General features: G+C 43.5%; 1 protein-coding gene across 2 annotated transcripts in view; it reads left to right on the forward strand.

The window, feature by feature from the left end:
• The window catches only part of SPRED2 (sprouty related EVH1 domain containing 2), a 61,280-nt gene that overhangs the window by 27,687 nt on the left and 20,849 nt on the right, over nt 1-12,744 (forward strand). For both annotated transcript variants that reach the window (XM_027878417.1, XM_027878418.1), the window contains exons 2-4: nt 6,560-6,737; nt 8,113-8,281; nt 11,026-11,090. In XM_027878417.1, the coding sequence (XP_027734218.1) occupies nt 6,560-6,737; nt 8,113-8,281; nt 11,026-11,090 (412 nt within the window). The remainder of the gene's footprint in view (nt 1-6,559; nt 6,738-8,112; nt 8,282-11,025; nt 11,091-12,744) is intronic.

Consider the following 12,744-nt stretch of genomic DNA (forward strand, 5'->3'; position numbering starts at 1 on the left):
AACGGATTTCATTAAATGGTTCTGTTTTCATTAAATTTTTTTTTTAAATTTTCATTAAAATAAATTAAATAAGATTTCATTAAAAGTTCTGTTGTCAGTGTGTGTGTCCCACTGATGTCACATCTGTCTTTAAAAAAAAAATAACACAGAACTTTTTGGGTCTTTTTGTGGCAAGATTTGCTGTGGACTTAGATAGCTCTAACACAATTGCAACAATATGTTACATAGATGCTTCTGTACAGACACAAGTCATAAATTAACCTACCCTGATGCCATTAGGCTTTCTTTTAAATTCAATATTGTTTGCATAATAAGCTGATTTCTGGGAGACCACTTAAATTCCGTGCACTTGAGCTGCATCAATAGATCTTTGCTTGCCCATGAGCATTCTTGCAAGCCAGCTTTTTTCCCTAAAAGCTGCTTGCCAGTTTGTTTGAGGTTTTGCCCCTGTATGCAGCACTTTATGGGGATCACCAGGCAAGTCCGGCACAGAAGAGGCCGAAAAATAAATTTAGTCCATGCAGGGCTACATTGTATGTATTTACACGTATATATGTATGCATTTGAAAAATGAGTTTTCATGCACTTCCTGGAAGCATCTGAAATAATTATGGGATTATGAAATCCCATTTGAGCTGGTTAGAATAGAGCTGTTTCTCGTAAACTCAATAAAATCAGCCTTAAATGTTGAACACACGTTTTGGTGAAAGGCTTCCTTTGTTCCTCTCTGCCTCGGTATTTAAGGGAGATGTGGAGGCGGGCGGCTGGGTTGTTGCAGGTGTCTTGGTTTTCTGAGAAGTCCTTTTTCTTCGGGGGTTAAAAAAAAACCCCAAACAAAACCGCTGTTAATTTTTCCTGTGGAGGATTTTTGGATGCGCTGCAGTGCTTGAAGCAAACCCAGGCTTGCTGAGCACTGGCTGTGGAGGACCTGACCCCTCTTTGGGGCTGCTCTAGACCAGCATCTCTGGAGCAAGGAATGTGGAGACTGACCTGTCTTGCATTTACTCTGACTGTGTGGAAACTAAAATTTTCCAGATGCCTTTTTATTCTGATGGTATTAGATTTGAAAGACAGAAAAATACAGGTTGCAAATTTGTGATACTGGAGTTGGGTTACAGATAGAGTGGTTCTGTGTTCCTGGTGTGGTGCAGAGGTGAGGGCAAGGAAAACTTTTGGGAGGTTTTCCATGGTTTTCTTCAGGATGCATTCTAACCTTTGATCTGACCAGAGAGGCACAGATGGCTTTTTTTTCATGATGAAACTTACTGAAAGAGCTTCAAACCTGCTGTAAATCCAACTGGTATGGAAATATCAACTTTATTTTGCTGTAGCTGCGTGTGCTCGGAAGTTTTCCTTCCAACAGATTGGTAAGTTAGGTTTTGAAGGAGAAAATGCCGGTTGTAATCTTCAGATATTTCACCCTTGCTAGAAGGTTCACAAACCAAACATCAGATCAAGAAAGGGTGACTCCAAAAGTAGCAGTTTTTTATGTCTTCCACCAAAATGTCGCTGCTTTCTGGCTGTGGGATGAACTGCAAAGAGGAATGCTCACAATATAATTTTCAACAATTGCCTGGGCAGAATAGGATAGCTTTAACTCCAGCTGCTGGAGCTGCTTGGGCAGGGAAAATACCTGGCACTGTGAAATACATCCAGCTCAGCCAAAAACAGGTTATGCCCCAGTAATCGTAAAGTTATGTTTGCATGGATTCAAATAGTTTGAGTTGTGTTTTATGTGCCCAGTTCAGCTGAACAGCTTGACCTTGGCTGCTGTTGAATTAGCAGCCTCCTGCTGTCCTTTTGGCTCTTCCCTGAAACCTGGGATCTGGGAATGTCAATGCATTTGTTAAAAGACAGCAGTCCATAATTTTGAAACCCACTGGATGCAATTATCTTTCTGTCTGAGACCTGAATCTCTCCTGGCCTTGTAGGCTGCAGAGTTGGGAAGGGAGGAAAATACATAAATGCCTTATGGCTACATTAGCAAGGAAGTTTATAGGCTTATATTTTGGTCAAGTAGCTCGACTAGAGGAAAAAAACATCATGGAATTAAGGAACGTGTCTGGGAAGTGTTTTAGATGCTAAGTGTGACTCAAAAAAGAATGGTAAATGTGGTGGGTTGGACTACTTTTTTTTTTCCCCTTGGGATTTTTAGACATCTCTCATGGTGGTTGCAGTTGCTGCATTGGAAGCAAAGTGGAGAAGAAGAGCAGCTGGTGGAAGGGAGCTGTCTACTTTGACCCTCCTTTGACAAAGACACTGGCAAGATTGAAGCCTTAACAAGCAAGTGAATTATTTGGTGTTTAGTGCAGGATTGCAGCCATAAGCCCACACTGAGCATACAGGGCAGGTCAGGGCTTTGTCCCCCGTTGGCGTTGCTGGGAGTGATGTGGCTCATGTTGGAGAGGGCTTGGATGGTGTCAGCCACATTTGTACATGCTGGGGGAAAGCACTTCTGTCAGCCCTAAATGTCACCACTTAAACACACAAATGCTTTGTAAGTTGGGCTGTAGGTAGAACTGGCATTCAGTGATGGCAGAGGTAATCCTTCAGTCATTTCTTGTTTAGGAAAATGTCCTCCAGAATAGCAATTACATACACACACACACACACTTTTTTTAATACTATTATATGTATATGCACACCCACAAGCTGTAATTTTTAAAGAGTTTTCTTCCAGTGAAAACAGAACATGCTTTTCAACACTACCTTTACTCCCCAAGTTCATTCTGTGTTGTGTTTTTTTTACTCAGGGTGTGGCAGGCAGACAACCTGGAGCAGCCCTGGAACATGCTGGCCGGCTGCCATGCAGCTGGGTAATCCCTTCAGATACTTTCTTCCCAAGCTTTTAAGGCTGTGGAAGACAAATCTGTAGGGTTAAGATAGCAAAGTATTCCATTAAAGAGCATAATTAAGAATAGCTTGCATGAAACGCGTAACACGTAGGCCATAAACCCGACAATTAGAGTAGTCTTAAAAGTTTTAAGAAACCAGTAAAACAAGGGGAGCTAAGGCTACTGTGGGGTTTTTCTTCAACTGTTTCGTTTTCAGCTGCTGGTATCTCATTTATTGTAACAGACCAAATATTTTCACGCGCCTCATTAACCGTTTCTCCTGAAAGAGTCAAATTGCAGGTGCCATGACAAAAATGCAGGTGTTTCACTGCCTCAGTGCATCAGGGTTTCGGCGGTGACATGCACATGGGATTTGCAGGTTGCTCCTTTGCTCCTCGGGATTTTGAATGCCTGGAAACAGCAAGAGCCTTGATGCAGTCGCGTAAAATTAAATAGCAAAGAAAATAAACAGCTTTTACACTAAGGAAGCGAGGTCCTTATATGGACCTGAAATATTTGAGTACCTCCCAAGTATTTATCAACACTGGCATGAGGGAAAGAAGCATTTCCTATTCTAGGCTTGTGGATGGAAGCAGCAGGCAAGATTTAGACTTAGAAGACTGAAGGAAGCTGTGCATAGCCTTGAAAATTCAGCGTGCCGCTTCTGAGTCCTAATCCAGTGATTAAACCAAGATGTCAAGCCCTAAGAACCCTTAACCCCCTCCTTTCCTTCTGTCTTTTCTTCCGTTTTCCCTGAGTCCCTTGGCATAGGTTGCACTCTGGGAAGCATGTGCCTGTGGCTGGAGCGCAGTGGGAGTGGGGATGGGGCTCTGCAGGGAGCCTAGCGTCACTGATGACTTTTGATCCTGCAGGAAAGCGTGCCAAGGGATTACGTTAATGGAGCCAGAGCTCTGCTTGCCCTGCCAAAGGTGAACCCTTCTCCTGGACAAGGCTTTAATAGGAGAACAGAGGGCGCCTTGCCATGGTAGGGGAATTCTGGTTTTCTGGCTTGATGTTTTTAAGGAGGTAGCTCTTAAGGATGGGAAGAATGCAGTTTATATGGTATCCTCTTGGCATGTGGTGGCAGCATTTGTAAGAGCTACAGGTCACGGTATCAGTGTGGATATGAAGATGAAAACCATATGGCTTTGTGCTTCACCAGGTCATTATCATAATGGGCAGGGATAGTAGTCAGGGCGCCTAAATTTAATGTGTAGGCATCCACTAGTGTTCAAACATAACTACAAACTTAGAGAATTCACTGAGAGCTGATGGAAACACAAATAATTGGTAGGAATCACAAAGTACTGAGTAGCTGCTACTTGGTTAATTTTCCTTTAAGTGGACTGTTTTTGCCGCAGAGTAACTGAAGGCAGACATTACTTTTGGGACAGCCCAGGGCCCCAACTGCTGCCATAAAAGTGAATGGTAAATCCTGCAGGAAGCTGTAATGCCAGTGGCAACTTTCAAGTGTGGAAGTAGAAGCAGCAGTTTGTGTGTGGATGACTTTTGCGGGAGGGTGGGAGAGAAGGTCATATTGAGCGGCTCTGACTTCAGAGGAGAGCTAAAAATAAGTCTAGAAAGGATCCTTGGGGAACAGTAAAACTATATAGAAATGTATAGTTAGCTTGCTTTTTTTCTTCATCTGCTAATTGCTAATCCTTTAAGACCATATGGGAAAGGTACAGAAAAGAAAACAAAAACTGTCTTGCGTGGAAGCAGCTCAGTTTTTGCACAGTAGGAAATTAGCTGAGGTATTTTGCTTAATTGTGAGTATCAGGAAGTCAAAGATTAAAGTTGCTATTGTAAAATCTAGAAATGGGTTTTCATTAAAAAATAAAGAGGTAACTGGATCTATTTATAGACACACTTGCCTTGTTTCCTGTACCAGGATGCTGCTTTAAGGACTCGAGCAAAAATATGCTTAAAAACGTGGTTTCTGTGAATGCCTTGTGTGTGTCAGCTGTGGTAGCCCGTGGGCCATGTATCTGAGTGTGCTGAAAAGCTTTATATCAGCCAGTGCAAAGTCCTCTGAGCAACAGGGGATGAACTTTAAGCGTCTGTGCACTGCCCTCATTGTGTAGGTGCAGTGAGAAAGTTGGCGTATCCATAAAATAAAGGCGGTGAAGGGAAAATTGCAGCGTGAGCCTGGCGAGATCTGTCTGGCTGCAGAAGGGATGAGCTGGTCCCAGAAGATGCTCATTGCTTCCATTGGTTTGTCCTCAAAACTGCCTTCAGGTAGGATCCTTGAGGCTGCTTGCTTAGATGTTAGGTCTGGTCGTGTTAGAGAAAGGGAGGCTTGGACTTTTAAGTACTAGCACCTGAATTACAAAAGCATTACAGAAATGATGTCTGAAAACAAGAGGCAGCTCTGCTTGGTGCAGGATGAAGAAAGCTAATGCTGCTTGTAATGTTGTACAGGATACTGGTTCTGTTGTCATGTTTTACAGGATGCTGCGAAAATGTCCGGATACAGAGCTTCCTGCAGGGAGGAGTTTCTTTCCCTAAGGAATGATACCTGTCATTTTGAAGGGCTGCCTCATGGAGCCCCTCTTGGAGCGGGTTGATCTTCCTCCTCCTGGTGAGCTCACCTGGTGGCCTGGATGGAGATGGACAATCCCTGGGCAGTTTTCTTTGTGCGTCCTTTTTTTTTTGCTGTTCTCAGGTTTGAGTGCCCCGCAGCACTTCTGTGGGCACCAGTGGGTGCCTCAGCAGCTCTGCAGCCAACAGTGCTGTGATTGTGCCTGGTTGACATCCAGCCACACTGTGGTGGTGTCACAGCTGCCAGTGCTGTCCTGAGCATCATTGTGTTAATCCGTGTCCAACATGTGGTGGGCTGCACTGATTCAGTGGCAGCATCGAGGACTGAAAAGCTAATTTGGGTATTTCCCAGCACAGTTCTGTGCTGGGGACAGCCCGTTTTAGTGTGAGGTCTATTGCATATTCTGTGCAAGGTGCTTTCTTTTTCTTTTGCTTGCGTTCTGTGGTGGCTTTTCTGCTTCTGAGTGACCCAAAAGATGATGGAGTGGAGAAGGAGGCTTGGGGGAGCACGACCACCTGCTGTCAGGGCTCTTTTGAGCTCTTGCAGTGGGCATCTGGATTATCCCCAAATCTTATGTGCTTCTAGAATAGTTTCTTGTGAGGTTGTGACACTGCCTTTCAAAGCTTCTGGAAATGCTGGTGAAACTGTATTTGGAGCATGATGTGGTCCTGATGACCTGAGCTGAGATGATTCCCAAGGCTATCCCAGATGCGAAGGAATTTGAGTGTCGTCTTCGAAAACCCACTGCAAGAATTTGATCACAGAAAACTTGAAACACTTTGTTCATGGGTTATTTGGGCTCCACGTGTCCTTCCAACACTTTGGAGACCTGATGCCCCAATGGATACCCTGTAGAAGGTGGCCTTGGGGTGCTGCCTTGCTCACCTCACACTCCTGGTTCCCGTCCCCAGCTGCATGAGGGAAAGAGCGTCAGGAACCACAGGTTGTTTGATCTATATGTTGATATCTGGAAACCCAATGGGTTCTTTCCTTGCTGTTTGATGGGGTTTCTTTCCTGTGGTGGCTGGAGAGGTCCAGTTACAGAGGTGGGCTTCCATCCTGGGCAGGAACTCTCTGCTGGGGTCAGCCCAGCGCCGTCTGAATGCCGCCCTCGAGAAGAACGCTGCGATGAGACTGTGTGATGCTGACAAAAGGTTCTGTTTTTGTTTTGTTACCATTGCAGTGACAGCTATATTGTGCGAGTCAAAGCCGTGGTTATGACCCGAGATGACTCCAGTGGGGGATGGTTGCCGCAAGAAGGAGGCGGTCTCAGTAGAGTTGGCGTCTGCAAGGTCACGTACCCGGAGGGCAATGGAAGAAGTGGATTTCTAATCCATGGTGAAAGGCAGAAAGACAAACTGGTAATAGACCCTAATTCAACTTTTGTCTGTTCTTATAATGAGAATTATCCCAAATCTATTGGTATTGTATTCTTGTGCAAGTTTTGGTGTTGTTTTTTTGGGGTTTTTTAAAAACGTAAAAGACAGCCATGTGCAAATAATACCAGATTGGACAAGACAAGCCCATCCTCATCTAGAATTGCCACCTTTTGCTATTTAGGCTGGCGAGCTGCCATCTGGAAGGAGCAGGTAAATTTTTGACATCCATGTGCAAAGATCCCCTTTGAATGAAAGAGGGCCTGTGCTGTTTGGTTTTTTTATTTTATTTTATTTTTCCCTTTTTTTTTTTAAGACCTAGCGGGGGTAAGTGAGAAGTGAATTGAAGTGTAAAGAACCCATGAAGCCAGTCACATTGCACTGAGTAATGCAGCGCAAGCCTTTTAAAAAGGGCCATGAATTATTTATGCTGCGTACCGTTCAAGGTTTGAACAAGCTGAGTGAGAATATGAAGACAAGTTGTCTCTTATGAATTGACACACTCAGTTTCTCCTGGTAGCTGTTTATCTAAAAAGGAACTCTCTTCTATCCCTGCCCAAATCAAATTAATAAAGCCTTTTCCTGATTTCCAGGGGCAGTTTTAGATGTTACAGTTTGTTATCTCGTTTTTATATGTTTGATTCTTCTGAAATACACTCCTGTGAAGATATGGGCTAGCTTAAAAATAGCACTCCCTGCACAGGCTCCAAAACCGCATTATTTGAGTCAGAAATGATCTTGCTTTCAAAAAAACTGATGTTTTAAAGCTATTTCAGTTATAGTTTGTCTTTTGCAGTTCTGTATTGCTTAGGATGCTTTTTTTGATGTTATTTGGGACCCATGCTTATGGTTTTGGGGAATGGAGTGAGACATGGCAAGCCATTCTTGTTCTCCCAGAGCATCACCCTAGAAATGGTTTTTGGCACAGCAGAGCTTGAGATGAGTGTCTGGCTGGGGCTGAACAACTTAAAAATGGTGAGGGGAGTGTTGCAGCTCCTCCTAAATCCACTGCTGGTGGTGGATAAAATTTCTGCTGAGCAAAATTATGGAGGGAAGAGGTTCTCCCTCCACCTGAGCCCCCATTAGCTTAACCTGTGCCACACTGGGCCTGGGTCTAAAATAGGCTCCTGGGCTATGGAATGAGCGCCTACTCAAGGCACAAGCAAAAGGTGAATGTGCAGTGGTTATGGGAACAATTACAGGGTCTGGTGTTCGTTAGTCATCGTTTGGTAGGGAAGGATGTTCCCCTACGCGAGGCATGACTTGGCTTGCTTTTGGGTCCAGCCTGAGACGGTGCCGGCTGTGTCCTTGGGGTGGGAAAAGTGACTCTGCTCCTCTTTTGGGGCTCACGCCCTCCCAGGTGGTGCTGGAGTGCTTTGTGAAGAAGGACCTGGTGTACACGAAGGCAAACCCCACCTTCCACCACTGGAAAGTTGACAACAGAAAGTTTGGACTCACTTTTCAAAGCCCCGCCGACGCTCGAGCCTTCGACAGAGGAGTGAGGAAAGCCATCGAGGACCTCATTGAAGGTAGCATGGAGGTGGACACTTCCAGCCTTGGAAGAGTGGGGAAGGGGGTTGAGTCAGGGAACTGGGAAGAGGGATGGATTTAAGATCAGCTTTTAAGAACCGAGTTTTCTCTTTCCTTAAGGAGATAAAGTGTCTCAGTCCAAGTATTTCTCAATCTTGTCTATCCACACTTCTCACCCTTAATTATCATCAAGTTTGTTGTTGTTGCTTTCTTTGATAGGCTTGGGTTTCACACTAGTGATGGCAACTCAAACAGCCCAGGCTCTTCTTTATGTGCAGTCAAATCTCGTCTTTAACAAAGACTGAAGTCTTTGTTAAATCACAGGATTAATTCTTGCCTGGAGTTGAATAAAACTTTGATTTGTTTTTGGTTTTATTTTGCAGTAATTAGTTTTGTCTGCATCCTCTTAGTTAAATGGTAGTTCTTGAAGACTTTGTTGTGTTTTGGGGTGTTGTTTTTTTAATTCTGTAAAAAATGCGTTTGAATTGCCCGTGCTTTGAAGTTGTCATAAATTTTTCCTTTTCCCATTTCATAGCAATCAGGCAATCATAATACAGCTGTAATTCAATTGTACTTTATTTTAATGACATTTGATTCTTCATGGGGTTTTTTTCCTTTTTTTTTTTTTTTTTAACCATGCTTTTTATGTAGGGGCTTAGTGGTCCAAAGCCTTTTGCCTTCTCACCCTGTGTGACTGGGATATTTATATGTACAGATGGTATCATTTTTTTAGGATACTCGCTCAAATATATGTCCAGATGTGTATTATTTTTTAGGACACCAGATCCATAAGACAACTTAATGTTCTGGATACCCTGTCCTTGCTTTAAAATTAAAATGGTAGATACTGGGAGAGAATTAATGTTCCAGGGCTCCTTGCTGGCAAATACCTCTTCAGTTAGAGGAAGGATGTTCTCAAATAGTTACTAGTTTGCTTTTTTCTATGCTATCAACATGAAGAAGCTACAGCCAGACTTTCTGCTTTCTTCTTCCTGCTAAAAAACTGTGAAGCATTTTGAGTCATGAAAGTGATGTTTTATGTAAGTGGCACGGGATTGTGCAAAGTTTCAGGGAGATGATAACTCAGCTGTATTGAGTAGCATTTTGGAGATGCCGAAACTTGGTGACTCCTGTTTTGCTCTTTTTGATCCATTTTACAGTGGAGGTATTTAAAATCAAGTTCTGCTGCATCTCGGATACTTCAAAATCAGCAAATCTATATTTATCCCATTAACAGTACAGGCTGATCCTCATGAATGTGTTCCTCCTTAACTTCCAAATAAGGCTTTCTGAATGAACAACAATAACTGGCTCATGCACACACGGCGTCGGGCAGCAGACTTCATTTGTCATTCATTTTTTGTTCACATACTTGATCAAATTTAGCAGGTAATATTAAACCCAACGGACTGTGCATTCGGCACTTCACGAAGTCACTGCTTTATTGTTAATATTTAGCCTGCAGTTCATTCCCTGTAGCATCAGAAGTTTGGTGCACAAGTACAGGAATCCTGTGCAGCTCCATGGAGGGAGCATTGGGGTGTTTTAATTTTAAAGCTAATGTAGCAAATGGCACAAATGTTTCCACATTACTCAGTGTTTTAAGTGGGCTTTCGCACTTAGCTCTGCACATCTTCATGATGATGCAACTGAGAGCAGCCGAGGCTGGTGCTGATAGCGTTATATAAAGCGCGTTATTTTAACAAATTTCCAGAATGAAGGCGGTACAAACCGTTCGACTATTTTGGTCAGAGATGTGATGTGGCTGTAACTCAGTCTAACAGTGGGCTTACAGCAGAAAAATAGACCTTTGACTTGGGTGTTTCTCCCCCAAGGCCGTCTTGCTTGGAGGCCTCGTGGAGGGTGAAGCCAGCCAGGAAGGGCATCTGGGATCCTTGGTCTGGTATAAGGAGAGGGGTCACCCCTTTTAGCTACAGCATAAATTTACTGTCAAGTCCAACAGTGGTGTGTGCCACCCTCTGTGATGCCCTTCTGGGATGTGGGTGCTGACTGGGCTCTCAAGAGGCTCCGGAGGGGAACACCCACTGGGTAAGGAAAGACATTGGAAGAAGGGTTTTTTTAATTGTGCTTTCCTACTATTCCAGAAGATTGCCATGTACCTAGTGAAAATGGCACCCCAATACTTTACTCTTGTCTATGGTTTTACAAATATCAGCTCCTTTCAAACACTTTGCTTACGTGGGGCAGGGTGGTCTTCTGAGAAGCAGCTGATAACGGAGAAGACCTTTATGATAGATAACAACTTCCAGATTTGGAAGGAGAAAAAAACTCAGTCCAACTCTTCCTTGTCAAAGTCGGGTTTATTTTTTTTAAACAAAAGGTTATTTTGCCCCCAGATTTAGGGAATATGTGAAGAATAAACTCATATATGGTTTCTTGACAGCTGTGGATATAGCCTCAAGCACTGATTAGTGCATATCTTTACCATTCTACAGAAATTAAAGTCTTCTGTAATTGGAATTGGTAACTGCTATTTTTAACGTTGTTAATTAGCATTGCCAGCCACACAGTTGCTTTTCATGACACTTTCAGATTTTACCTTTCCAAACCCAGCTACCAGAAGATGGGTTTTTTTCCTTAGCTTTAGCCACTCTTTCTTTTATCTACAACACACAAACTTGTGAGAATCCAAATGTTTACAAGCCCAATTAAAGAAAAAAAAAAAAAAAAAGGTTGCATGGAAATATCATGTGTTTAAAAAGTTGATTTTTTTTTTCCCTAGGATCTACAACTTCCTCGTCCACCCTTCACAACGAGGCTGAGGTCGGCGATGATGATGTCTTCACTGTAAGTACATGTCACCCGAGGTCGTTCTCTTTCATGCTCAGGTTTACATGGTCAAGTTTGAAAGGGTTTTTTGTTTTTATGCCTGGGGGTTGGCTTTCAGCCACCGTCATGTTTGGCCATTGGGTGTGTTTTGTTTGATGGAAGTATATCCTCTACAGAATGTTGGGTTACTCTTGGCCTCCCACTGCCACGTGAAAAGCATGTCGGAGTAGATGATGTCAGGGGCTAGAAGTGAAGAAATAATCACCCTCAAATTTCCTATGGCTTAGTCTGAGTGGTGCACACACACCTCCTAATACTTCTCTCTGTCCTTGAGAAGCTTCGTACAAACTGAAGTTGGTGGCTGCTACTCAGGTACATGCTCATAGAAATAAGATTTTAAATCACAGCTGTTAACAGAAGCCAACTTTAAAGGTGTTTCACCTGTATATAAAATGTAGAAAGTTCAAACAAGTGGGTTTTTTAGGTGGAGGAAGGCATGATAATGTGCCATCTACCTAACCAGCAGTGACTTAAATAGGAGTGAGTTGTTGGCAGTTAATTTGTGGTGTTGTCTAAAATGTATTTTGGAACTTTGCTGAAACAGAAGTGGCTACACTCGTGCACTTTAAAAGGAGAGTTAAAAAATAAAAAAAAACTTGTCAGGTGAAATTCTGGATCTGGTCGGGGCTATTCCACAGGCTGAAAACGAGTTGCTCAGTGTATACTTTGTCTTATTGAATTTATTTGCTCACCTTAGATTGCAACCCCACATGGACATATATATGTGCATTAGGATATTATAAATGTCATCGTCCTTGTGGGGCCTGAGTGCCAGGAGGGTGGAAGGTGGGACATCCTCAGTGCAGCAACAGCAAACTGAAAATTGTCTTTGTGATGCTTTCCTGGGTCATTAAGGTGAATGAGGAAAAAAATGAGTACAAGCATCAAGCTGTTTGAAAACCGGTACCAGGAAGCACCCGAAGCCAAAAGGTGTTTTTGAGGGTGGTGTTTCACCAAGTGTGGGACCAGGTCAGGTTCCCTGCCGCGTTTTGACCGTATCCTCCCGACGGCTGGCACGTTGTCCGCGTCTGTCCTTTTGTCACGGCTCAGGGAGACAAACAACAGCAGGCAGGGTTAAAAGGTGACTTCCTGCACTCTGCAGCAAAACTATCATTAGCAGCTGCTTCCCAACTACCTGCCAGAAGTGATTTATAGGCCTTGGGATGGGACAGACCAGGGGGAGGCACTGGTGGAGCCAGAGCCGTTTACCGATAATGTGCTGTTTTGCTCCCAAATTCGCTGGACGAGCTGTGCTCTGCTGGGGATGGACAGTGGCTCTTGATGGGTGTTTGTGTGGCTCTTCTGTGATCATCAGAAAGGGGATAACTGTCAAAATGTGCCTTGGGTGGGTGTGTGCCAGCTCTCACTGGATTACACATGGGAATACTCAGTGTTTAAGCAGTGGAAAGGAGCCTGTGGAAATAAGAAAGGATATTTTTCACTACAATCCTACTGGCTGATGTTTAGGGACCTGGGAGCACTCCTGAATTTCTCCACACACTCAATCTTGTGGTTGAGTGTTGATTATTAAACTCGTAGGATGCTTTTTACCAGGAGGAAGAACTTACTGCCTTTTAAGTAGATGTTGTTTTGCATTGGAAAAGTTGGATGA

The sequence above is a fragment of the Empidonax traillii genome, unplaced genomic scaffold (genome assembly GCF_003031625.1).
Source record: "Empidonax traillii isolate 1590-97213 ecotype Southwest subspecies unplaced genomic scaffold, ASM303162v1 scaffold41:size1892772, whole genome shotgun sequence".
NCBI classification, from domain to species: domain Eukaryota; kingdom Metazoa; phylum Chordata; class Aves; order Passeriformes; family Tyrannidae; genus Empidonax; species Empidonax traillii.